Raw genomic sequence first — 26,735 nt, 5'->3', positions numbered from 1 at the left:
ATTTTAAACATATGCTATAAACCATTTTTATAATAAATAATTTTAGATTTAGGCTACATAGTTAATTTCTTCTATATTAATATCAGTGAAGGTAAAAGTAAAGCTTTTTTGTACTCCATTATTGGAGAAAGTAAGATGAATTTTAAGCGATATTTTTCTATATTATGAAAATCATTTTATTGCATTGTCTTCCCTCTACATCAACCTGCTTTTAAAAGAATAACTCTGAAAATATGGTTGTGGAGAAATGAATAAGAAAAAAGGGAGAGAGGTATCCTAACAACCTATCTGATAATGTATTCTGGAAACTTCAAGATGATCCTTAAAATTAGTAGAACTAAAACCAGGCTGGTGTGTCTTCTTATCTGGATGAAGTTTCATCTTCACAGACCTGAATGACAGCTTGTGGAATGATCTATCTCATGAACAAGTCACTTCCACAAAATCCACACCTGGAACCAAGAGCTCTGTAGATTTCACCAAGTGGGTTATTGTGAAAAAAAAAAAAATCGAAAACCATTCTGCTCAAGACAGACTGTTGACTGATTGATCCCCTCTTCCTCACGTCCAGAGCTTAAAACCAGAGGGAACTTACAGCATCACAAAGACTGACCTTTCCTGTCCTGGAGGAAGCCTAGATATCTGTTGAGAATAGAGTTCTCTAACACCAGGGGGATTTCTGAACATGGAGCCAGGAGTAATCCCCGAGCAGAGGCAGATATGACCTAAACACACTACCGCCCCACAAAAGGAAACTAGTGTCCTTGACTGGTTTGAAAAGGAGGTCACTGAATGAGAAGTTGAGTACAGTTGGCAGCTGTTACTTTTGCATCTTTAAAGATGTTTCTGACGCTTGGGGAGGTGGTACAATATTTCTTCATTATCTTACAAAGGTCTTCCTTATCTTCTTTGTGATAAAAGTGCACAATTATCAACCTACAAGTTGTTATTTCTGATGTCTCAGACACTATTTCTTTTTAAGTCAAAAATTATAACCTCTGCTAGTGAGTCTGCAGTGGAAACATTAACCAGAAGAAGGTGTTTTACCTCCTAAGCAACCATTTGTTCTTTGTCTACAGTGCCAAGGCTCCTCCTGAACAAACTTTCATTGTGTGAAGGCAACCCATTGTAAACCTGTTTCCACCATATGCTGTAAGTTACAATTCTCTGCATGGCTCTTGCATATGCAATTACCTTGTATTTACCACCACTGAGTTTACAGAATCCTAGGTGGGAAAAGGAAAGTTGTGAGGTAAGGTGATTGCAGAAATCACACTGGTTCAAATCAGAACGAACCACACAGGGTAAAAATTCCCTCTCTTCCTTCTCCTAGTCAAGTAACTAGTAAGCTTGAGACTGTGTGAGGAAGCAGAAGGGCCCTGGGCAGAGTTTCTGAAAGACTCCGAACTGGGTTTGAGGAAGGCCAGCATACTCCATCGGCAGGCTCATGTATGGTAAGTGCTCAGTTTAAGCAGACAAAAGGTTCCATGTCACACCACGTATGTTCTTCCTGGCAAGGTGCATGGCAGTGTGGCCCAAAACTCCCGAGAAGAGCATATGGCGCTTTCTATGAAGGACCAGAGGACTATTAGAAAACCATCCAGGCAGACTCTTTCTCCGTAAACAATCTGCTGGGAAATTACAGGCACACCAAGTTGTCTGTTGTTTTAGTAACAATAAAGAAAGTCTGTGGCCACTGGATAAATACTGAGTCTGGACCTGGTTGTACTAAGGTGTACCAGGTCATGAGGGCAATGTGAATACATTATTATAATTAATACTTAATTAGAGAGGGACATCATTTCCACCAGAAGTTAAAAATCAGTGCCCAGTTAAATATACAGGGCACTTGAGGAAGGGAGCCTTTTGGACTCACTCTTCATCAATACTGTGTATAACCTTTCATTCTCTCATTTAGTGCCATAGTGACCCCTAATAATGACCCATAGTGAACCTCTTGCTGTTCTGAATCATAGGTTGTGCTCCACTCTACACCAAAGGAAAAGAACAGCTCGTCAATTGGTCCAAAAGTAATTGCTGAAAATCCCTAATATTTCATGATGTCTGTATGCATATATGTTCACTTAATTCTGAGTAGTTCAGTTGGAGCGATAGCACAGCGGGTAGGGCGCTTGCCTTGCATGCAGCCAACCCGGGTTCGATTCCTCTGCCCCTCTCGGAGAGCCTGGCAAGCTACCGAGAGTATCTCGCCCGCACGGCATAGCCTGGCAAGCTACCTGTGGAGTATTTGATATGCCAAATAAAGTAACAACAAGGCTCACGATAGAGATATTACTGGTGCCTGCTTGAGTAATTCGATGAACAACAGGATGACAGTGACAGTGACAATTCTGAGTAGCATAGGAAATTCTCAAGATAATATGTACCGATTAATCTTATCCACTGAGACCAAAGAAAGTGACCCTGTATATACAAAAAAAAAATTCTATGTGGGGATTAAAATTGATTGTGACTTTCAGTTTCTGTATTGCAAACCACAATGCCCAAAAGGAAGAGAAGGGAGAGAGACAGAGAGACAGAGACAGAGAGAAAGAGAGAGAAGAAGAAGGGGAAGGGGGAGGGGAGGGGAAGGAGAGGGGAAAAGGGAGGGGAGGAGAAGGGAAGGGGAGGGGAAGGGGGAAGAAGAAGAAGAAGAAGAAGAAGAAGAAGAAGAAGAAGAAGAAGAAGAAGAAGAAGAAGGAGGAGGAGGAGGAGGAGGAGGAGGAGGAGGAGGAGGAGGAGGAGGAGGAGGAGGAGGAGGAGAAGAAGAGGAAGAAGAAAGAAGAAAAGTGCCTGCCATAGAGGCAAGCTGGGGGGTGAGGGGTGGTTGGCGAGAGGAGGGAACCTGGAGACACTAGGGCTGAGAATGTACACTGGTGGAGGGATGAGTGTTGGAACACTGTATGACTAAAACCTAATCATGAACGTCTTTGTAAGGGTCTATTTCACAGTGAGTCAATTAAAAAAATTTTTTAAATAAATAGAATTGGTTGTGAGTATCCTACAAAAGATTTAGCATACAACTTTTTTTTTAAGCAAAAGTGACTAAGTTGATTAAGTTGAATATATAGCCCTAGGAAAATAAACTTCAAGGCTTAAGAGATACATTTATAATATATAATTAAGTGTGAAAATTATATATAAGAAATAATAAATGTAGGTTGCCTTGCATGCAGCCAACCCCACGTTAGTTCCTCAATATTGCATATAGTTCACTGAGTACTACCAGGTATTCCTGAGCGCAGGGCCAGGAACAATCCTTAAGCATCACCAGGTGAGGCCTCAAAACAAACAGAAAAGATAATAAATGTAGAAAGAGGGTCAAGAAGATTTTGTACTTAGATCCTGAAATATGGTGTGATACCCATGAACTTAACATTTCCTTGATTATTATGAATTTTATAGGAAAATGCTTTCTACAAAGCAACATTTTTAAACATGCATTTTAGCTTGGTAGTTACATTTTGATGTTACCTTCACACTCACGAAGGCTGAGTCCATAGAATGTCCCCTTCTGACAATTTCCAAGGGTAATACACCCACATTTTCACACACCTCGTACTCAGCCTGCGACCATTCAATATGAGACCATTTCAGTTCCAAACTGTGCACAAAAGGAAAAGAAAAATAGTAAGAAAGATATAGAAAGGTATCTATAGGGACCCTTTGAAGGAGAGAAGATTTACGCATGTTAGAGAGGTTTTTAATCAACCTTCACCAATGCTAAAAGTTCCTTCCATTTTTATGGGCCGTTTGAATTCATAGAGAGCTTTTAACATGATTCCATTTGGTGCTTATAGCTACTTTGTATAATAAATAGGAGCATATATTAAAATTCCATTTCAGGGATGTTGAGATGGAGCAGGGGTTAAAGCACTTGCCTTGCATGCAGCAAACTCTGATTTGATCTCTGGCACTGCTTGTGGTCCTCTGAGCAATGCCAGGAGCGGCTGGTGAGCACAGAACCAGGAGTAAACCTGAGAACTGCCAGGTATGACACAACTCCTTCATGCCAATATAGAATCTCATTATAAAATGTAGAAACCAAAATTACAAAATTGTCAGAGGCACTACAGCTATTTGTTGTGGGTACCCCACAACATGTCTAGCATATAACTTTTCCTTCCAAAGCAGAGATTTAACCAAGTTGACTAAGTTGAATATATCTTCCCCAGGAAAATGAACTTCAAGGCTTAGGGACTAAATTTATAATATAGAACTATGTATAAAAACATATGAGATAATAAATATAGGGCCCAAAAGACCATAAATATGGTCTAAACATTTAAACTTGAGTATTCTAAAGGGAAAGGGACCATTAGCAGCTACACTCAAAAAGATATTCTTTTTGGGAAAGGACACTAATATGAGCTTTCTTAGCTTAGATTTTGGCTTCATTCAATATTATATCCAGAACTGCTCTAGATACAGTTCTCCTCTGAACTTGGCTTCGCTTTAATAACAAGTCATCTTTGATATGCTTAAGGGATAAAATGTGTATGTGTTTTATAAGCCATTATGTGTTTCTCTTTATGTGTATATGAAAGGACTCTGCTAATATGTAGCCTGGGTGCAGCTGTACAACTGAATAAACCTGATAAGTATGGTGGTGCTTTTATTCCCATAATATACTTGTGAGTTAACATTTAAAATGAATTAACATAGAAACTATCTTCCTTTAAATCTCATAAGATTAGACTAACTTAGGTTTTCTGAAAAGCAAATTGAGCCCTAGAGAATTTAAGTTACTTTTTCAAAAGGAAAAAAAAAAAGATGTCACTAAGTTACTAGAGGGCACAGATGAAATTCCCAACATAAATTTGATACCAAATCTTCTTCTCTACCATTCCTTTTTCCCAAATGAGGTTCTCCGTGACAATGGTTGTTTGAATTCATGCAGAGGAATACAGTATCTTTACCCTAAAATACTTCCCCTTTGGAGGTGAGAGAACATGAAGTATTTCACTAACCATTTTTATTCTGAACACAAAACCCCTGTAATCTTCAGCAATATGAAAGATGCACACAATATTTACTATCAATAGTTTACTATTAAACATATTTTCACTGCTTTTGTTTTAACCATTTATCTTTCACTATATGTTTATAAAAATTTCAGTGATTGCTCCTGGAGCGATAGCACAGTGGGTAGGGCGTTTGCCTTGCATGCGGTCAACCCGGGTTCTAATCCCAGCATCCCATAAGTCTCCTAAGCACCACCGCCAGGCGTAATTCCTGAGTGCAGAGCCAGGAGTAACCCCTGTGCATCTCTGGGTGTGACCCAAAAAAGCAAAAGAAAAATTTTTTTTTAGTGATTATCTGACAGTACTTCTCCAACTTGTTTCTAGATTCAGTCTCTTCCAAGTCAGAGGTTTCCCAAATTTATTGGTCTACAACATCTCTTTAGGTTCTCCCTCCAATAATATCACTTATAGTTCCTTTAGTTTTAATTTTATTGATTTACTATGAGATATAGTTATATTTAAGGTAGGACACCTACCTTCTTAAGTGAATAAACAAAATGCTTCCAATTGCACGGAAGGCTACTATAACCCTTTCCCCAGGTGGCTTCAGTGCCTGCTCAAATGATTTCATCACTTATTTTAGGAAGCACTATTTTAGATTAATTGTATTTTTGACATTTTTTTTCACAACCAGAAATTCTGAGTTACATTTGAAACATGCAGTTTACAAATTTCACAGGACTTTAGGCTTTCCAGAGACCACTTATGTTAGAGAGTAAGTTTATTTTCTAACAACCTGTACCTTCACACCAATAATGCATTAAAATAATAGCCTATAGATTTAAGTTCATTGGCAAAATAAACTCAGTAGTACATGCTCCTATTCCAAGGACGTGCTGGTCCAAGAATAGGCTAGGAACATGGAATTACTACAGAGGCTCATGAAGTTATAAAATCATAGTATTTGGAAAAGATTCACACACTTGTTTGATTTATACATTACTATATAGCAATATAACAAATATTAATTACGCATTTATTTATTCAGTCAATATAGCACTGTAGCACTGTCATCCCATTGTTCATCAATTTGTTTGAGCGAGCATCAGTAACGTCTCTATTGTGAGACTTGTTGTTACTGTTTTTGGCATATCAAATATGCCACAGGTAGCTTGCCAGGCTCTGCTGTGCGGGTGGGATACTCTCGATGGCTTGCTGGGTGCTCCGAGAGGGATAGAGGAATCAAAGCCGGGTCGGTCATGTGCAAGGCAAATGCCTTGCCCACTGTGCTATTGCTCCAGTCCTATTCAGTCAATAGATATAAAATTTGTTACTGGCATGCAAGATTTTATAAAATTTGATATGTAGAAAGTATCCTCATATTGGTGGCCTCAAGAGTTATTATTGCACCTAAATTAAAATCGGGCATGAATAAAATGTGGAAACAGCCCAGTGTCCAAGAACAGGTGACTAGATAAAGAAACTGTAGTATATATGCATAATAGAATACTAATCTACTATAAGAAAGGAGAAAATCTTGTGATTTGCTGCTACATGGATGTATCTAGATAGTATCATGCTGAGTGAAGTTAGTCAGACAAAAGAAGAACAGATACAGAATAATGTCTCTCTTATTTGGATCATAAAGAATCATAGTAAGAGGAAAACAAAAGGCCAAAGGCAACAAAGTCTAGAACTAATCTACAGAACTGAGCTTATCATGGTGGAGTATAGGGGCGTGGGAAGATGGGGAAACACTGGTGGAGGATGTGATGTTGGAACATTGTATGAGAGAAACCCTGTCATTAGCAAGATTGTAAATCATGATGTCTAACAAAATCAGGAATGAACTATATAAAGAAATAAGGAAGTTAATGACTACATCTAAAGAATCACAAGATAAACAACAGGGATATTACAGATGCCAATAGAAGAGACAACTTGCAAAGAATTCCTAACTGACTCAGGCAAATGAGAAAGGAGAAATCAACCAGAATCAAGGGCTGAGACAGACAGATCAAATGGTATGGGGAGGCGAGCTGAGGAAATGAGTAAAATTAATAACTATGAATGATTTTCAGCTAAATATCAGTAAAGGGTCTCAATGACAATCTTTAGGGGAATCATTTTGTTTAGTGCTACTCAGAGCTTACTCTTGGTTTTGTGCTCAGGGATTAGTGTGGCAGTGCAGGGGACCATAGGTTGTGCCAGGGATCAAGCCCAGGTTGGTCACATGTGAGGCAAGCACTGTGCCTGCCCTACTCTTGCTCTGGCCCCTCAATGTTCAAGATTTTAAGAATCTATCTATTGCTCATGCTAACCACAGAAACAAAAATTAATCAGTATTCCTCTTCAGTTTTGACTATCCAAGAGGGACGGAGGAATCAATCAGCAGGTTGGGCATTTGCCTCGCCGCGTGCAAGGCAAATGCCCAACCTGCTGTGCTATTGCTCCAGCCCCAGTAGGGTGTTTGCCTTGCACGTGGCCTACCCGGGTTCAATTCTTTCGTCCCTCTCGGAGAGCCCGGCAAGTTACCGAGACTATCCCGCCTGCATGGCAGAGCCTGGCAAGCCACCCATGGTGTATTGGATATGCCAAAAACAGTAACAACAATTCTCACAATGGAGACATTACTGGTGCCCACTCGAGCAAATTGATAAACAAATCAATGAACAACAGGACAACAGTGCTACAGTGCTACAGTGCAATCCTATTCAGATCCAGATGACCTCAAGGACTAAAGCTAAATGCAATTTGGTTATGGATCTAGATCCACAAGAAGATCATGTTAAGTGCTGCTCAGCTTCAAGCATAAGAAGTCTCGATGTTAGGGGGAAAGCGTTTATTTCCCTGAAGTGCCAGTAGAATGCTGCCTAATGCCTGGAGGTTGAGGTTATCATTCCACTGCGTTCTTTCTTTCCTTGAAACTAACTTCTCACTGCAAATAATAAAGATCTACTGAAAAGCCATGACATTTAAGCCAAGCTCCATATTTTTCCAGATAGAAGAATTTAAATTGCAACGTATTATCTGCAAACCAGGTGCAACAAGTTTGGGATATGCTCTTTTGTTTACTGCAGTGCTGTATTTTTATACTGAGACTCTGGTTGCTTAAATGCTATGCAAACACCTCGAAGAAAGATAACAGATGTAGTCAGTCACTTGGGAAGTTTCCCTACAAGAAGCCACACAGCTGTCTGTGTGGCATTCTGGGGATGACCAGATGTAGGAGTCTAGGAGAGAAGCCTGGAAATCTGGGAATGTACAGGTCATGTGAGACAAGATTAGGCTCAAATCATCATACATTTTAATATTGGCCTCTTTTCTTCTTCCATTTAGTAAAGCTCACACTAGCTAGAAGTTAAGCTGGGGAAGGGGCTTTCTGTTAAACTAAGGTGGCAATCAATGAAAATAATTTTGCCTGAGAAGACAGCTCCTTAAACTCCTAAGCCAGATCTGGAGCAATAGCATAGTGGGCAGGACCTTTGCCTTGCACCTGGCTGACCTGGGTTTGATTCCCAGCATCCTATACGGTCCCCCGAGCACAACCAGGAGTAATTCCTGAGTGCAGAGCCAGGAGTAACCCCTGTGCATCTCGCCAGGTATGACCCAGAAAGCAAAACAACAACAACAACAAACTCCTAAGCCAAGATATTTCTACTTTAACCCTCTGACATTTGGGACCAGATCAGATCATTCTCGGGAAAGGCTATTCTCTCTTGTGAAATGTTTAGCAACATCCATGTTTTGTACCCACTGGACACCAGCAGCACAACTGCCCTCTAATTCCAATAATCAAAACTATATCCAGACACTTGCAGCTGTGCCTTGGTCATTCCCAGTGGGCAAACACTTTCCTGTGCATTTTCAGGACTTCTCAGTCATCATGGAAAAATGTGTTCTATGTGGTGGAGTCGTGAAAATGAACTGAGTTAGAAGTTATGAGACTTCTGATCCCTGCCCCTTACCAAGTCAGGAGCAAGAAACGCTATTTAAAAACCAAACTTGAAATTGAAATCTGTTCCCCATACCTGTGATATCCCATTCTGATCAACTTTTTTATTTCCTAAAACACAAAAATATGATTACTCGATTTACTCAGATACTACATATGCTCAAATAAGTAAGAGCCTTTACTTAGCTGATGCATTACCAAGTCCATTCATTATAGACTAACCAGGACATAGTAAATTCTCAATACATTTTTGTGAAATTAATTAAAAAAATTCCCACTTAGCACACTTGCCAAAGCTTACAAGATCACAGAAATTATTCTTTCTACAATCTTATTAGTTTCATATTCATTACACTTTGTATAGGCTAAGGTAAATGATATTTTATTTGTTTAGTTTTGTTTTATAAGCCACATTATAAGCTCAGGGACCACTGCTAGCTCAGCAGTATGGGGTTTCTCTGAGGACCATGTGGTGCCAGAGATTGAACCCAGGACTCCTACATGTAAACATGTGCTCAGTCTATTGAACAATTGCTCCAGGCCACGCCAAATTATATTCATATTTGTGCTACGCCCTAACTTTGAATAATTTGGCTATTATTGAACTTTGTTAGAGTATAGAGAAAGATGGGCATTGACACAGGAGTATCCTATCATAAAGCATGATTTTCACACACATAGGCAGTTTTCCATCATATATCGTGATTCTTAACATTTGGCAGTATCTAAAAATAGCTAGGATAATCAGAAATGGGACGAAGACGATACTGGCATTCAGTGGACAGAGGCTGGGGGGTTGCTGCCAACCATCCTGCAGGCACAGGGCTGCTAGCTCACTTCCCCACCCCACTCTATGACCAAAGGTGATTTGGACCCAAATGTCAACATACATTGACCAAACTATGTACATTTTGGTATTTCACTTTGTGACTACTAGATTTGCACATAAGAAGCTTTAGCATTTCATTTTAGTATTATTTCTTTATTCCTATTCATTTATGTCAACTGAAAGAAACACTTAGGATTAAAACACCAGTTTGGGATTTGGGACATTAATCCAGGTTAACAAGAGTGTGTGGGAAAAAAATGCACCTTACTGTTCTATGCCTCAGTTTCCTTACACCAAAGCATAATAATAAGGACTCTATACTTCAAAGGAGCTCAATAAACCTTAATAAGTACTCATTAAATAGATTGAACTTCTCAGCATAAAGTTTCATAGATCCTCAAATTCTCCTCCTCCTCCTCCTTCTCCTCTTCCTCCTTCTTCTTCTTCTTATTTTTTTTTACATTTTTAGGCCACATTTGGCAATGCTTAGGGGTTACTCCTGGCTCTGCACTCAGGAATCACTTCTGGCAGTACTCAGGGGACTATATGGGATGCTGAGGATAGAAACTGTTGGTGCAAGGCAAATGCCCTTCCCATTGTACTGTGGCTCCAGCCCTCCCAAATTGTGATTATTTTACGACTAGATCTTCATTTAGAACCAAGTAAAATACAATTTAAGAAATTTGAAATGTTAAAAAAATATTTCTAAATGTTCAATTCAAGGCTTGTGGAGTCAAAGATTATGTTATTAAACTCTATAATGTGATGCTTCAAACACCTGTGTTTACAGATTTACCTTCTCCAGTGATAATGGGGAAAAAGTGTTCAGCCAGAAGGCAGTATCCTGAATACCCACAACAGGATTTTTAGAGTCAGACACATTTTGCAACACATTTTGCAACTACTTATAGGTGTTGATTACGGTCAGTTATTCAGTCTCTCTTGGCCTAAGTTTCCATTATCTTTAAAATGAGGAGAATTCTATGCATATCAAATGATGAAAATTAAAATTAGTTTTTATGTATAAGGCACCTGTACACAGTGGGTGCTTAATAAGTACTATTTTCTTTCATTTCCTCTGTGTTTTCCTAGTTCTTGTCTAAAAACAAATGCTTTTACTTCTGGCATGCAGGGGGCTGAGTCAAGTTTCAACCTCTTTCCCTGTAAGAGGCTGCATGAAAGTTGCTGAACCATTCCAAAGTCCTTTGTCCTTCTTTACAGCTAAGCAGGCAAAGTAGAACAATGGAAGGACAGACTCAAAGGGAGTCAGAAGGAGGGGAGGAGTTGGAATTCTGGGGCAGCTAGAGAAGCAGCTATTGAGTTTTGAAAAACTTGAGAATTGGTTTCTCTTTTAAGTTTGCTTTCTTTGACAAAACAGAAATCAACTTAAAAAACATATTAGGAAATTCCCTTGGCTGGAGGTGGGCTGCATACCAGGGTCCACATAGGTGTTTTTTGATGATCCCTGTGAGTCTCATGTCACTAACTTTGGGAATTCTGATCAAGAGTTTGAATTTCTACCAGAGAGCAGACAGGAACTTGGGAGTGAGTCACAAGAAGGCAGAATCCACGCCAGAGACTTCTTGAACTTCAGGTCAAGAGGTCAGGGTTCTGCATCAGAACTCCCACTCTTCTGCTCAGTGACTTCAGGTGAAATACTAAAATTCTAGAGCTTGATTTTTTTTTGTTGCCATCAAAGTATTGTCTTTTGCACATTGGATTAAACAATGCATACATGAAAGCACCCGGTGCATACCTGAAATGTGGCCTTTCAGCTAAATCTAAATCTTGATGCAAATTCACAGCATCATGATTTGTTTTCTCAAAAAGGTATGCCCTAAACGTATTTGATGCAAATCCGGCTCTGAGTTATTTGAGGATTTAGTGCAAATGGGGCAGTCATCCACAGTCAAATAAAGTTGAGATAAGTTGTGTTCAATGTGTTCCATATGTTTTGTCTCAGTGATTCCTCCATAAAGCATCTCCACGATGCTCAGAGGTGATGCAGGTAAAAGCAAGCAAGTCAATGAGCTAGCAATAACTCTATTAGTTTTAGTAAACCAGCATTTCTTAGCAGCCTTTTATAATAGAACATCTACTGACCTTTCAGGACGAATGCTTCATAATAATGCTGCAGTGGCAAAACTTATTAGCACTGAACATAGATCCTCTTTATTCTTTAACATAACTTTTCTTTGCTTTAACATAACTCTTCTTTGTTGCACATACTGGTCCCTTGAGGTATATTACTGTAGCTTTTCACCCCCTTCAAATGTTGCTGAGTGTTAGACTATTAATCCTGTCCATGCCAAACAAGAACATTTAGTTCTGTAGCATTTAGCTCATTTGTCAACACATTGTTCATGTTGTGAATCATCTCAGAGATGATTTCTAATTAGAGATAGATTTTAGTTGGCAACTGAACATCTCCAGGATACTTCAGGCAATTGTGATAAAAACACACATGGATGAGCAACAACGTAATCAACACAAGGTTACATTTGTTAAGGAGACTTTAAATATACAAGATTCTTTGTCATTTGTTTCTTTACACAAATTATGGTACTATCCCCATTTTACAGATGAGAAAACTAAGCTTTCTGTAATCATTTAGGTCAGTGGCAGAGATAAAGTTCAAACCTGTACTTTGGCTCCAAACCCAGTGACGTATTGATTATTAACTTTATCACAACTTTCTGTCCAGTACGACAAAGGTACGTTTGAAAACAAAGAAACCTAAGGTTTGTGAGGAATAAATATTCCTCCTCTCCCACTGCCTGGGTAGCTAATGTCCCAGGAAAAGAAAGGAGCTCTGCCTGCTGTGGCTTTTCCTTTGCAGGTTTCTCATGAGGACTGTACTGCATTTATCACTGTCATCCCATTGCTTGTCAATTTGCTTGAGCGGGCACCAGTAACGTCTCCATCGTGAGACTTGTTGTTACTGTGTTTGACATATCACATACACCACAGGTAGCTTGCCAGGCTCTGCCGTGCATGCAAGATACTCTCGGTAGCTTGCCGGGCTCTCCAAGAGGGTCGGAGGAATCGAACCCAGGTTGGCTGCATGCAAGGCTAACACCCTAGCTGCTGTGCTATCACTCCAGCCCCACTGCATTTATAATCAAGCAAGATTCTTGAGCGTAGTTAGGAAACCAGACACTCCAGAGCCACAATTCCTGGCCCTGAATCGCTGCTACTTCACTAAGGGCTAAGTCACTCCCTATTGCCGTGTTTCAGTTTTCTCATCTGACTACTTTGGACTGTGATACCTAACTTATAGTTCATTGTGATGATTAAACAAAAATCAATGGAAAAAAAAAGAAAGAGAGAATTATATTTAAAATGTCTGTGGTTTGTATGGTACACGTAACTAGGTGTACCATACAAATAAGGTTATTTCTTGGGGAAATAACCTACTACCTACCACATTGTTTCTTAATGGAAAAATGTACTTTTAGTTCCAAAAAATTCCTATTCCTTTCAGAACTTAAGATAAATTCCAAGTAATTTTTTTTTTTGCTTTTTGGGTCACACCCAGCGATGCTCAGGGTTTTCTCCTGGTTCTGCACTCAGGAGTTACTCCTGGCAGTGCGTGGGGGACCATATGGGATTCCAGGGATCGAACCCGGGTCAGCTGCGTGCAAGGTAAACGTGCCAAGTAATTTTTTTAATCTGCCTGCTCTCTCTGAAGAAAACAACTTGAGGGTTCAGAGAGAAAGACTGACAATTGAGCATATGATTTGCATGTGGGAGGCCTTGATATGTCAAGGATCTATACTTGACTACCACACGGTCCCTGGAGCACTGCTGGAAAGCATCCCCAAACTCAGAGCTGGGAGAGTGGGAGAGAGAGAGAGAGAGAGAGAGAGAGAGAGAGAGAGAGAGAGAGAGAGAGAGAGAGAGAAAGGGAGAGGGCTGAGGTTAGGGAAGGAGGAAATAAAAATATCTGTCAGAATGTAATTATAAGCATTTTTGACTGATTCTTAGTGGGTATATTTTGCGTTACTCTGTTTTGTTAGTTACAATAATTTCAAATGCAATTAAAAATATCTTCTGTGTACTATGTGAAATTGACATGCAACAGCAAGAACCTATTACAGATAGTCTCAATGAAAGTATAAATTCTTCCATGATTCTCCCATAGAATGGGATTACTTGTAATAAAAATTACCCTCAAAAACAATGCTCTTTATAACAAAAAATGAAAAAGGCAAGGTGTGAAACATTTAACACTGTGGGAAAAAAATTCTCTTTCAGCCACCCTATATTTATGCCTGGTGGACCAATGACCAGCATTAATTGCAAGTCTGATCAATATTCTTATGTTGAGAATAGTTTGTTTAAGTTGAACTATTAAAAAGTAAATTAAGTCAATTTATTTGTGTTTGAAGATGGATCTAAAAGTTTTTTACTTGAGAATTAAAAGATATTATAAAACTGTATCACTGTCTCACTGTCTCACTGTCATCCTGTTGCTCATCTATTTGCTTGAGTGGACACCAGTAACATCTCCATTGTGAGACTTGTTACTGTTTTTGGCATATCGAATACGCCACAGGGAGCTTGCCAGGCTCTTCTGTGTAGGCGAGATACTCTCAGTAGCTTGCCGGGCTGTCAGAGAGGGGCGGAAAAATATTTTCTACAAATATTGTCAGTTGAGAAATCACTTCTCTAAGATAAGAGCATTTTAATGGATGGTTGTTATCTATTTTCATTAACTCATGATTATACTTAAATGTCCAAAGTCATGTCTTTATTACTCACACCTCTTTTTCAGCATTTAGTACTATTCACATGAATTATAACAGTCACCCCCCCCAAAAAAAATCTGTTGAAATGATAATACTGAACCACGCACTATCTATCATTTTTTAAGGGTAAATACATTGGGTGTCTTAGAAGGGATTTTTTTTAAAGGTTGCCGTTTTCACTACAGAGATACAGAGACCTCTTCTGGCCAATGTTTGGATTGCAACTCAGTACTGAAAAGCCAAATCAATGATACAGAAAAATTTGCTTCCATTGTCCATATTTTGTCATAAAAGACGCAAGAAAAACTGTGCTCATTTGTGGAATTTAGTTAATAAGTATCTTGTAAATGCTAAAAGTAGGATAAGTGCATAATTTTTTAATGAGTTGACCTGTAAACGGATCAAACATTAAAAAAGAAAAAAATACAACCCCCAAAAATTGGGCCATGACAAATCTTTACGTAATCATCTGACAGACGGTAAATTATTTGATGCCTAAATTACATAAAAGTATGTAATAGATACCAAGTGAGTGAAGTTAATAGTGTTAATCCTTTAAATTTTGAGGATCTGTTACTCAATTTATTTTGAATATCTTGATGATACTTTAAGTGTTACCTAATACTGCCCTTCTCTCCATTGATTTCATCTGATACATTAATTTTCTTTTAAATGTAGTAACAAGTAATCTGCTTTGTATTTGTGATTATTTAGGAGGCAGACACCCAGAGATGCTCAGAGGTTACTCCTAGCTCAGCACTTAAGAATTATGCTTACAGATGTTCGGGGGACCATATGAGATGCCAAGAACTGTACCCCAGTCAGTCATGAGTAATGCAAGTATCCTACCTGCTGTGCTATCTCTCCAGCCTCTGGCTTTGATATTTTTGCTAACCCTTCGTGACTACTTTAGATCTTTTTTGCTGCAGATAATTTCAGAGATTCTGGTTACTAACGCAGTCCTAGGGTGACCTCTTGCTGCATAATTTGTACATGAGCCTGAGAGCCTATTCCTGGATGCTAGCTAACTTCACATACTTCTCTGCACTTGATAGTTTATGCACTTATGTTCATAAAAGGAATGACCCATCACGACATAACTTAACTGCTTAATTTTGTCATGCTCCCTTATGTTTCCCATGAACCAATTACCATGCAGAAATAGATAAAAACATTTTTCTTCAAAATAAAATATGTGAGCTTGAGATGGCCTATATATTTAACCTTTTAAATTTTGTTCGAAAAAGAAAATTTCACATTTTTAGTAAGCAAAATCCTGGACATTATCATTAGAAATACGAATAAGTAAAGCAATTTACATTTGAGGATTGGCAGAGTTTCCTGAAGGGTCCATGATTTGAAATTTCATAAAATCTGAATTTACTTCCAAAGATGGATTTATGATGTAAAGAATGGTCTTGCTGTTTAAGTCCTTTTGGCTAAATGTCTCATGGATAACTTCACCTGTAAAAAAAAATAATAAAATGTTCTGGCTATTTTATTTAAAAATAAATTCACATTATTGCAATTATAATAAGGCTCAAATCTGATGAACTTAAATATGATTAAACTGTTTTGGTCTTAGAAATATTCTACCTTAAAGAAAATATAAACATAGAAGTAGAGAGAGCAGAAAGGTAAGCAATTTACAATGTTATACTATGCAGTTTATTGATGTTGATCATTGCCATCGAAGATGAAAAATATACAATTTACAAAATAAAATCAGACCAATAAAAAATCCATTCCAGAATTATTTTTAATCAACTTAACTCGTGGCAGAAAAATAGAATTAGTCACAAATATGAGTCTCTTACTGGCACTGCGTGTTCCTCTGACTATATTGCAATTTGGCTCTTAAAATGTTGTAAACAATAAACAGATGTGTATCAGTATTTGGTTCTCCCACTCAAGATGTATTTTTAAAAACTTGGTTTTAAGCTTTCCTTAGCACCTATATTGATTTATAAACCTCATCTAGCAGTAAGCCCTTGGGAGCATTTACCAAATGGGCCTCTACTTAATTAAATTACTCTATAGCATTGCCAGCCACTGGGTATTTTAAAATGAGCAATTACAAGGATTAAGATAGTCACTACCTGTTGTTGTGTTCTCCAGATGTCCATACTGGGGGTGCTGTAAAATCTTATAGATGATCTGATCATCACTGGTGTCAGGGTCTGATGCCTTCAAAACCCGGGAAGTGATGTAAATACCGTAACAGCCATTTTTCAGGAACCCCACTTGAGAAGGGTTACGCAAATGTGTGATGTGAGGTGCTGTTTTGTCCAACTGGTCTACCTAAATCATCAGCAGTTACATAATTAGTATATAAAAGCTAGTCCTCCCTTCCCACTGCCACTATGCAGACTGCTTTCAAGTTTCAAAGTTCTAACAGTGACAAAACCTCCAGAATTTCAGGTCTCAATACTCCTCATTTGCTGATTTCTGCTAAATACTGTCTTATAACAGCCTCAGAAAGTATCAGTGTATAGAACAAAGGTGAGTTTTGACTCAGCTTTCTTTTGTGGGTCATTCTCTGACTGCCCATCTGTAGACATATGCTCCATAGGACATATACCAGGACTCTCCCTCTCCTTGACTTTCTTACACCTGGAACAGTGCATGAACCATAACATTAAAGTCAAGAAATATCTGTTGAATACATTAAGATTGGCAATTTTATTGCAAACAATATCAGGCACATATAAGGATTTCCCTCACTTTCTCAGGGCTTGGTGATATACAGAAATTCAATTGTGATGGTTTACCAATGCATTGTCACTTTTTTGGTACATGTTTGCTCAAATAGTTAAAAAAAAGTGTTGAATAAAGTACCTCAGTGAAAAAAGCAGAAAGGATGTTTATTTATAGATATACGAGTATTTGTTTCATTGAGGAGAAAACCAAGTAACTAAACAGGTGGCTCAATTTGTAAAAATGGTAGGTGGGCTGTTTTTCTCATGAGTGGGAAAAGTAGGTTCAGAGATTATATATACAGAGCCTCTTCAAGTGTGACTGTTACTTAGGTACACTATGGAGCTCAGTTTGCCTTGCAAATCACTGTTGTGTGTTCGGAAGGGAGCAGGATATATATGCATAAAATGCATATATATTCATATATAAGATGTAATAAACTACATCCAGTTCACTATGAACACAAGTGTCAGGAAATAAACAAGGACATTACTATCTTCATTCCCCTCCACTCTTTTTTCTTTTGGGGGGAAAGTAGTAAAAGTTTATTGGAAAGAAGAAGACGATAGAAAAGGAGCTCCCCAAGTGGGGAGAACTTAGTATATGACTAAGCTCCACTCTTTTTTCCTTAATAGTTTAGCTATCACAGTTACCTACTCAGCCTGTGGTATTGAGGTACAAACGTACTGCGCCACCATCAAAGTGCCCATGATCCTTTACCATCGCTCTGTGTCATCTCTAGTCTGCTCTTTATTCCTCCAACTCTGATCTCTCCTCTCACTCCTTGGTAATCAGATTTGCAATCCAAGTTTACTGGTTTGTCATTATTTGATGCTGTCTAGTTCAGTGTTTCTTCATATAACACAGATGAGTGAGATCATCTGGTATTTGTCCTTCTCCCTCTGATTTCTTTTACTTAACATGATATCCTCCAGTTCTATCCACGTTGCGGCAAACAGCATTTCATCTTTTCTTATAGCTACAAAGTACTTTATCATGTATGCCACAACTTATTTATCCACTTCCCCTCACTTTAAAGCAGTTTTTTTGTTTTTTTTTCAATCAGTTCTTAACTACTACACTGTAGCACTGTCGTCCCATTGTTCCTTGATTTGCTCGAGTGGGCACCAGTAACATCTCCATTGTGAGACTTCTTGTTACTGTTTTTGTCATACCAAATACGCCATGGGGAGCTTGCCAGGCTCTGCTGTTTGGGCAGGATACTCTCAGTAGCTTGCCGGGCTCTCCGAGAGGGACGGAGGAATCGAACTGGGTTGGCTGCATGCAAGGCAAATGCCCTACCCGTTGTGCTATCACTCCAGTCCTTCTTAACTACATTTACTCAAAAATGATATTATCATAAATCTTCACACTACTACTATAAAAAAATAAGTGTCAATAAGACCATGTATACCTCAAGATCAGATATGCATATATATTTATATATAAGATATAATAAACAATTCTACAACTGTTAAAAAGAATGAGAGGTTCAAAAAGCCAATAATGAAAATTTTTCACAACCTAGTGTTAACTGGTTTTAAAAATATCATGGTAGAGGGGCTGGAGCAATAGCACAGGGGGTAGGGCATTTGCCTTGCACGCAGCTGACCCGGGTTCGATTCCCAGCATCCCATATGGTCCCCCAAGCACAGCAAGAAGTAATTCCTGAGTGAATGAGCCAGGAGTAACCCCTGTGCATTGATGAGTGTGACCCAAAAACCAAAAACAACAAAACAAAAACGATAGTAGAGCCGAAGTGATAGTACAGTGGGTAAGGTGCTTGCTTTGCACATGGCAGACCCAAGTTTAATCTCAAACAACCTACATAGGCCCCCAAAGTTACCAGGAGTGATCGCAGAATGCAAAGCACAGGAACAAACCCTGAGCTCTGCTGGGTGTGGCCTCAAAACCAAACAACAAACAAAAAGACCATGGCAAGTGGTAGAATAGAAGACTATAATGCTACTGGTTTTGTTCAAAACAAAAACATATGTATGTTCACACAGTCACAGACAAAAATCTGGGAGCATTTGTTCAAAGCTGTTCATTTGTCTTGAGGTAGAGAAAATCACCACAATTCCTCTGTATTTCTATATGGAATTTTATAACAACCAAATATGTTTTCCTTACAAGTTGGCAAGGGGCTCTGTTATTAACAAAAGTAATCATATCTCATGCTGGCAAATGTTTGGAGAAAGACATTTTTATATTTTGCTAGAAGGAGTGCAAATTAGTGAAAATTTTCTGTAGAGAAATTTGTCATATCTGCATATTTAAACATGTGCATATAATTGGATCCAAAATTTTTGTAAAAGGAAACAAAAAATATGCACAACGGCACAAGAAGTATTCCACTTTGTAACGCACAGAATAAAAGAACAGTGGAAGTTACCACTAACAGTTATCTTTAACTGGTGACCAAAGGAATCTTTTCTCATCCTTTTCTATCATTTCCTATTTGTTTACAATTATTTTATAAACTGAAAAGCAAAGCTTTCAAAAGGTAGTCATTCTGTTTTCCTAAAACATATGGAATGAAACCTGAGAACTGTGTGCGTGTCTGGGAGGTGGGCAGTCCTCAGTCATGCCTTTTCTGGGGGAAAGTCCCATAACCATTGACCATAGGAGGCACCATCAGTGGCAGAAAAGGAAGAATAAAAACAAGTCTTGTAAGAAATCTTTAAAGTTGACAAACAGTTGGATATAGGGTGTTTTAATGTCATGTTTTCCCTAAAACTTAAGTGCTGGCTCCATGGATAGGGCTCAAACGGCAAGCATATATGCCTTGCATTTGTGAGACCCAGACTTCCATCCCTGCAACTGTGTGAACACCCTCCACCCCAGTTCCACCCCAAGCAGCAATGGTGGTGGCTCTGATGACCCTTCTGAGTGCTCTTATGTCCTAGGAATGGCCACATTAAAAAAAAAACATTTAAGATAAATTCCTAAAGGGGGCTGGAGCGATAGTCCAGCGAGTAGGGTATTTGCTCTGCATGCAGCTGACCCTGATTCCATCCCCTGTATCCCATATGGTCCCCCAAGCACCATCAGAAGTAATTCCTGAGTCTAGAGCCAGGAGTAACCCCTGAACTGAGCATCTCCAGGTGTGACCCAACAAGCCAAAAAATAAACCCCACAAAATAAATTCCTATAGTTGATCATTTATTTATAAAGCTTAATATCTAAATTGACTTACATGTCCCTTTTGTGCCTTTGTTTATATTTATTCCAAAGTGTTTTCTACTCTCAATAAACTTAGAGTTTCTTCAGGAGCAGATCAATATGCCAGAAATATTTGAAAGAATTGGAGTGTTAGAAATATTTTTAAAAGAGAAGAGAAGGTTGCACCCCCACAGTGTGACCTGCTGGTCCACCAGCAACCCTAGGGCACACCTTGGTGGGAGTTACCACTCCACAGGCCCAGAGTAGCTACACCCCTTGAGCACTGGCACATACCCATCTAGATGAGTTGACTGGGAGGATTTCCAGGACTCTCTGAGCATCACTTCAGAACTCACACACACACACACACACACACACACACACACACACAAAGTGAAGGTTGCATTCTTATGAGGACATGTGATGGATTTTGTGAAAATCATTTCATTGGAGCCTAAACCAGACAAAGCAGAAGTGCTGACCCTTTCTCTTGCATTCCTGACCTTTTTCTCCTTAAAGGGCTATTCTGGAAATCCTTAAAATGACAGGATGTTGGTCAAACACATGCTTTCCTATGAAATGCGTCATTTTTGCCTGCTGTGAAGGCCACTGGTGTCTTGTACCTGTTAAGGTTAATAGCTTCCCCTCAATTTACCAGGCTGATAAGGAAAGAAGTTTATCCATACTGGGGAGACTTATTTGAACAAATTCATCACTGAACAGTGGTCAAAACATATAATCTTGCCAAGAAATGCACATAAAGATATGGGAGTGAGGGACTCCTATTTTCTGCGCTGCTGCTGGGTCAGGGACTTCCTAAACTCCTTGCCCTCTCCAAGAGAGAGACACCAGGGAGTTGGGAAAATTATGGGAGTCTTCACCTTATTAATCTTGTATGCATAAGGAATTTTGGGTTTTGAGTTAAACCTTGTGGACCATTACAACGTGCATCACCCAACATTTCTATTCAGTAGATCCTACAACTTCCAAGAGAGAACTCTCTTTAAGGTGAATATTGGTCTTGAGGACACTTAAGTTCTGGTAATTTCCCCTTTTTCTTCTGTGCTCTGGAGTATAGGAAGGAGGAACTCTTGTGCCTACACACAAGGCATAGAGGGTGCCCACAGATATTTAGCCAGAAAAACTCAAGACCTTATTCTTAGTAGAATAAAAGTCTCTCTTCTCTGGGTGTTGGAACATTGTATGACTGAAACCCAATCATGAACACCTTTGTAACTGTTTATTTCATGATGAGTCAATAAAAAAAATTAATTAAAAATGTCTCACTTCTCTACTGGATGGGAATCAATATGAAAGAAAATAATATTAATAGACTAACAGGTATGATGGGACTACTAACAGTGAAACACATAATAAAACATTAATATAATAATTTTACTATGTATAGGTACTTCTTACATACTGTATAAATGATATTCATATCTTTTTCCTCTCCCCAGTATATCATAATTTTATTTTCTGGCTACTGCCACCCTACTGCCACAGACTCATCCTAAACTCACCCTATGTGATCATAACTCTCCATCTTTATATTCAGAAAGAAATTTAGATAGACACTGGAATGATTAATTTTGTGTCTACCCAGGTATTTGTTCAAATAGCAAACTAGAGATCATGACAAATGTTATTTTTGAGATATAAAGAACATTTAAATTAGGAGCATAGTTGATCAACATATTTCTAATCCAACTATAAGTGGGCCTCATCCAATCAGTTGAAGATTGTAAGAAACAAAAATTATCATTCCTTGAAGAGGAAAAAAACTTTGCCTTAAAACTGCCTTTGGACTCAAGACTACAACATCAACTTCGGCTGGAAGTACCAGGCTGCTGGCCTGCAGATTTTAGATGTGTCAGACCCTACAATGGCATGAGCCAATTCCTGAAAATAAATCTCCCTTCATGTTTGTGTATGTGTGTGTGATATGTATGTGTTGGTCATTTATATACGTGTGTGTATGTGTGTGTCTATATGTATATATATGCATATATATATACACACACATATATATAAAATATAGAGAGAAAATGAAATAGAGAGAGAGAAATCTATCTCTGTTTCTCTGGAAAACTGTGACTAATACACAGACTAAAAAACAAGGGGAAAGTATGATTATTTTACATAATCAGCAGATATTCTAAAGAGAGACAGATTTATGTATTTTTGCTACTAGTGGAAGTATGTAGAACAGGGTGAGCTACATCCAAGGAAAGTGGATTCAAGGGTTTGAAAGCCAGAACAGACTTGATGTGTTTTGACTGAAAAGAAGAAAAATACGTTCTGCCCGCCAAGAATTGGCACAATAGCCAACACAAATGAGGCTGTGGGTTCCTTAAAAGGGACATTGAATTTAGAATCAGAAAGGCTTGTGGGCTGTATGTTACTTAATCAAAGTTTTAACATTTTATCTTCAAAACACCTATAAAATGAGATACCAAAACTCATTTTGTAGTACTTTTATGAAATTTAAAGGTTTTTTTTTTACACTGAATCAGACCTGAAAAGAACCGGAAAAGCTGCTGTGCTCACTTTATCAGTACATATACGGAAATTGAAATGATACAGAGATTAGCATGGCCTCTGGGCAAGGATGACACTCAAATTCATGAAATGCTCCATATTTTTGCTCAAGTTATCATATACACATATAACATTATTCATTGCTGCAGTCACTACAATAGCTAGAGTATGGAATCAACCTAGGTGTCCAACAGCAGATGAATGGATTATGAAGATGTGGTATATATACACAACAGAATACTATGCAGATACAAGGAACAATGAATTCATCCAATTTGCTAGAATGTGATTCAAACTGGAAGATAATCATGTTGAGTAAAGTAAGCCAGGAAAAGAAAGACAAACACAGAATGATCTCACTTAGCTATGATACAGAATACTGGGTGAGAATACATAGTCAAAGGGGATGCCTGGATCACCTTTGACCCCAGTGTTTAGAAAAAAGAAAGACATAGAGGGAAAGAAGTCACGGGGGGAAGAGGAGAATGGGAAGTAATGGGTGAACAGGCATCAGGGCTTCTGCTATACTTGTGAAATAGGTAAGGGGTATATCCATATATCTAAAACACAGACTCAACACAACTGAAAACGTGAACTCAAAGCTGAAACCAGTGGAACTTTGTAATGTGTTTGTCAGGCAGGGATGGGGTGATAGGAAACATGGGAATACTAGTGGAGGGAAGTAGACACAGTTGTTCAGATTGTTGTTAAAGTATTATATGCCTAAAACCCAATTATCAATAAGTTTGCAAATCACAGTTCTTTAATTTAAAAAAGGGAAAAAATGGCTAGTGCTGTAGTGCTTTTCCCTATCAGTATTAATGTGTAATAATGAGTGCTGCTTTTCCACTTTTCCTATTTTGATTGAAAAATGTCATTAAAGCACAGGTAGACAGGTCCTAAGGATTCCTCCATGGTCCAGCACCTGATACAGCACCTGCCTCACAAGCATAAGGACTCTGAGCTGCACCATCTCCATGCTTAAGGTGATTCCAGTGGCTTCACAGTTTGGTATCTGTGGCATCAAAGCAAAGGTGTATAATTTCTGGTGTACTGCAAACAGATCATGGTGACCCTTGGCATCACAGAAGCAACACGCAGAAAAATAAAAGAGGAAAACAGAGAGGCAGATTGAGGTAGATAGATAGATAGATAGATAGATAGATAGATAGATAGATAGATAGATAGATAGATAGATAGATACCAATAAATGATATGGATTCATAAACATAATGATAGTAAAGTTGGGTGCTATAGTAGTACGTAGTAGTATGAGGCACTGAAAAGAAAAAACAGTATTGGCTGTGCAATGCCTATTAATATTTAATCTTATATTGTTCTCTTCACAATGCATATTCTCATCACCAGATGCATATTTTTCAAAGAAGGAAAAGAAGAATCAGAAGAATCGAAGAACTCTTTCAGGGCCACCTTAGTTTTGCCTATCACAAACCCATATGTTTTGCTCCTTTCTGTACCAGCGCTCATACCTACAGTCCATTATAGACCACAAGCAAAGACCACATCAGCTTTATTTGTATTTATAGACCCTGGCCCCTTGTTTGGTGCTTGCAATTGTGTAGAATCTATTAGGATGAAAGAATAAAACAGTTCTTCAAGTCATCTTTTCCAATTTCTACCAATGCGCTATGTACTTTTCATACTTGCCTGAATATTGAATGAGACAGGTTCTTGCCGTACTCTCCCATCCACGACAAAGCCTGGATTTGTCCTATCTGAGGCCACAAAAGTAAAGCAGTCCATCTGGGAGTTTCCTCCTGCATGCCTGTAAACCACATTCCTGCCATCCACATCCTGCTGGGTGAAGTTGGATAGGAGCAACACCATCCCTCGCAAGTAGAGCTGGCCATGTTGTGGGAGCTGGACCACAAGGAAGGTGAGATTCTCTGCAGGAGTGTCGGGATCGGTCAGCTGGAGAAGATCTGGGGAAAGCACACCTGTGGCCCCTTCAGCCAGTCTCAACCCTTTGTTTCTGGTCACCACAGGTAAGGCTCTGTCCACAGTCTCCAGTATGATCTCAAACACTCCATGCTTGGTCTGTAGTCCATTGCTGACGATAAATCTAGCAAAGAGAGGCAAGGCAGCCTTCAGCATGGATTCGTGTGTCACCATCGACTGGAATGAAATGATAACAATACACACCTTTACTAAGGACAGGTCGTGTAGTGGCTCAAATGAAAACTCAGGGGCAAGTCTTTTAGATGACACTGTGACATCCATCCAACCTGTACCTAGGTAGTACACAAAGGGATTGCTCTAGCCCCCAGACTCTATTCTCAACAAGACTGCAGGCAGATGCATGGATGACAGGCTAATTCTGCCAGTGATATTTCTCAGACTTCTTGGTGCTCTGTAGGGTTCCTTGCCCCAAGTGGGAATTTCACATGCAATTGAACCCACCACATGAGTTTGAAGAATACACTCATTTCTGCAATTGCATTTTCTTTGTGGGCATTTAATGAGCTAAACTTTTAAGACTGATAATTGGAGAGCAGACCAGGAAGGGGCTGTTTAGACCAAATTAGGCTAATTTACTGTACTCATGTATTTTCATGGTAAAAACTTAAATGGCAAAACAAAACACTTGGCTATGTTATCATGCATAACACATCTAAGCCTCATTTCTGTGCTTCTGCAAAGGGAGAGGCAAAATAGCTAAGTATTGTCTAAATCTAAAGTGTGTGATGCTCTAGTTCCTTACATTTTTCAATTTACAACTTATAGGTGAGTTATACTAGACAAGATTACTTCCCTTGTCTAGTTATATAGTATAGAGAGAATAAACTATAGCAGAAAATTTCAGAAATTTGGTGGGTGATTACAATAAAGCAATCAAGAGACAGAGTTGGGATTTGAACACAGGTCTGAGAATTTTGTTTTTATGTTTTCTGTTTTTTTTCAGTTTTAAAATAAATTCTGATTTAGTAATCTATTGAAAAGAGTTTCCATGCATAAGCATCTCTGTAGAACTATGAAAAGTCTAAATGATACAAATTTTAAAACCTCTCACAGTTGTGGGCTTGTGAGACCATAATGTGTCTAATTATATTAATGGTTCCATAATCACTTTCCATATTCCACTGCCAAAAAAATAAACTTAAATGATCTTTAAACCATTTTGATGTGTCAGTTTTAAATAGGGAATATCATAAAATAAGGCAAAAGTGCACTTTACTGAAACTTCACAAAGTTAAGAAATGACTATTAGAGTTTCAAATAGAATTGACAAATTCCCCAGAGACCAGAGGAATGTAATTTGAAATAATTGTGAACGACATCTCTTTGTTTTTCTGTTCTTGTACTATAGTTGTCAGGAATATTCAGAGGGATACACCCACATTCCACAGATATAAAAATGTCTAAAAATAATATTTAGTGAAATATAACATTCAACAATGCAGGGATCTTCCTTGGCAGTTCCTTTTATAATTAGAGGAAGATATGGGCTTTAGATTTACTTTACTAATCTGACAAATTTGACTAAAATTGTTCTTATCTTTGTAAAATATATCCAGTTGCTTGGATTTTGAAGGTTGATGGTTTTGACCACAAAGGAACCTGAAACTAACTTGTATGAGAACAATGAGTCAAGCAGTCTGCTTGAGCCATAGGACTTAGGGAGGAGCAGCTAGACAAATGAAAAGGGAGGTGAATTTGGCTGAATATAAGCTTTGAATATAACATTTTTTTAAATTTTTAAAACAATCTTTTAAAAAAATTGAACCACTATGAGATACACAGTTTCAAAGTTGTTCATGATCGGGTTTCAGCCATAGAATGTTCCAGCACTCATCCTTTCACCAGTGCACATT

General features: G+C 38.5%; 1 protein-coding gene and 1 non-coding gene across 2 annotated transcripts in view; one reads left to right on the top strand and one right to left on the bottom strand.

Moving 5' to 3' along the window:
* The window catches only part of FREM1 (FRAS1 related extracellular matrix 1), a 152,079-nt gene that overhangs the window by 23,795 nt on the left and 101,549 nt on the right, over positions 1–26,735 (bottom strand). Inside the window, exons 24-27 of the mRNA XM_055144903.1 lie at positions 24,571–24,985; positions 16,599–16,800; positions 15,819–15,963; positions 3,475–3,604 (exon numbers count right to left, since the gene is read on the bottom strand). Coding sequence (XP_055000878.1) covers positions 3,475–3,604; positions 15,819–15,963; positions 16,599–16,800; positions 24,571–24,985 — 892 coding nt within the window. The remainder of the gene's footprint in view (positions 1–3,474; positions 3,605–15,818; positions 15,964–16,598; positions 16,801–24,570; positions 24,986–26,735) is intronic.
* Positions 22,904–23,007, top strand: LOC129401353 (U6 spliceosomal RNA). The gene has a single exon (XR_008628283.1). It is a non-coding gene; the product is annotated as a U6 spliceosomal RNA (small nuclear RNA).

Source organism: Sorex araneus, chromosome 1 (assembly GCF_027595985.1).
Source record: "Sorex araneus isolate mSorAra2 chromosome 1, mSorAra2.pri, whole genome shotgun sequence".
In the NCBI taxonomy this organism is placed as follows: domain Eukaryota; kingdom Metazoa; phylum Chordata; class Mammalia; order Eulipotyphla; family Soricidae; genus Sorex; species Sorex araneus.
Note: the sequence above shows the minus strand (reverse complement) of the source record. Positions and strands in the feature narration are given on the sequence as shown.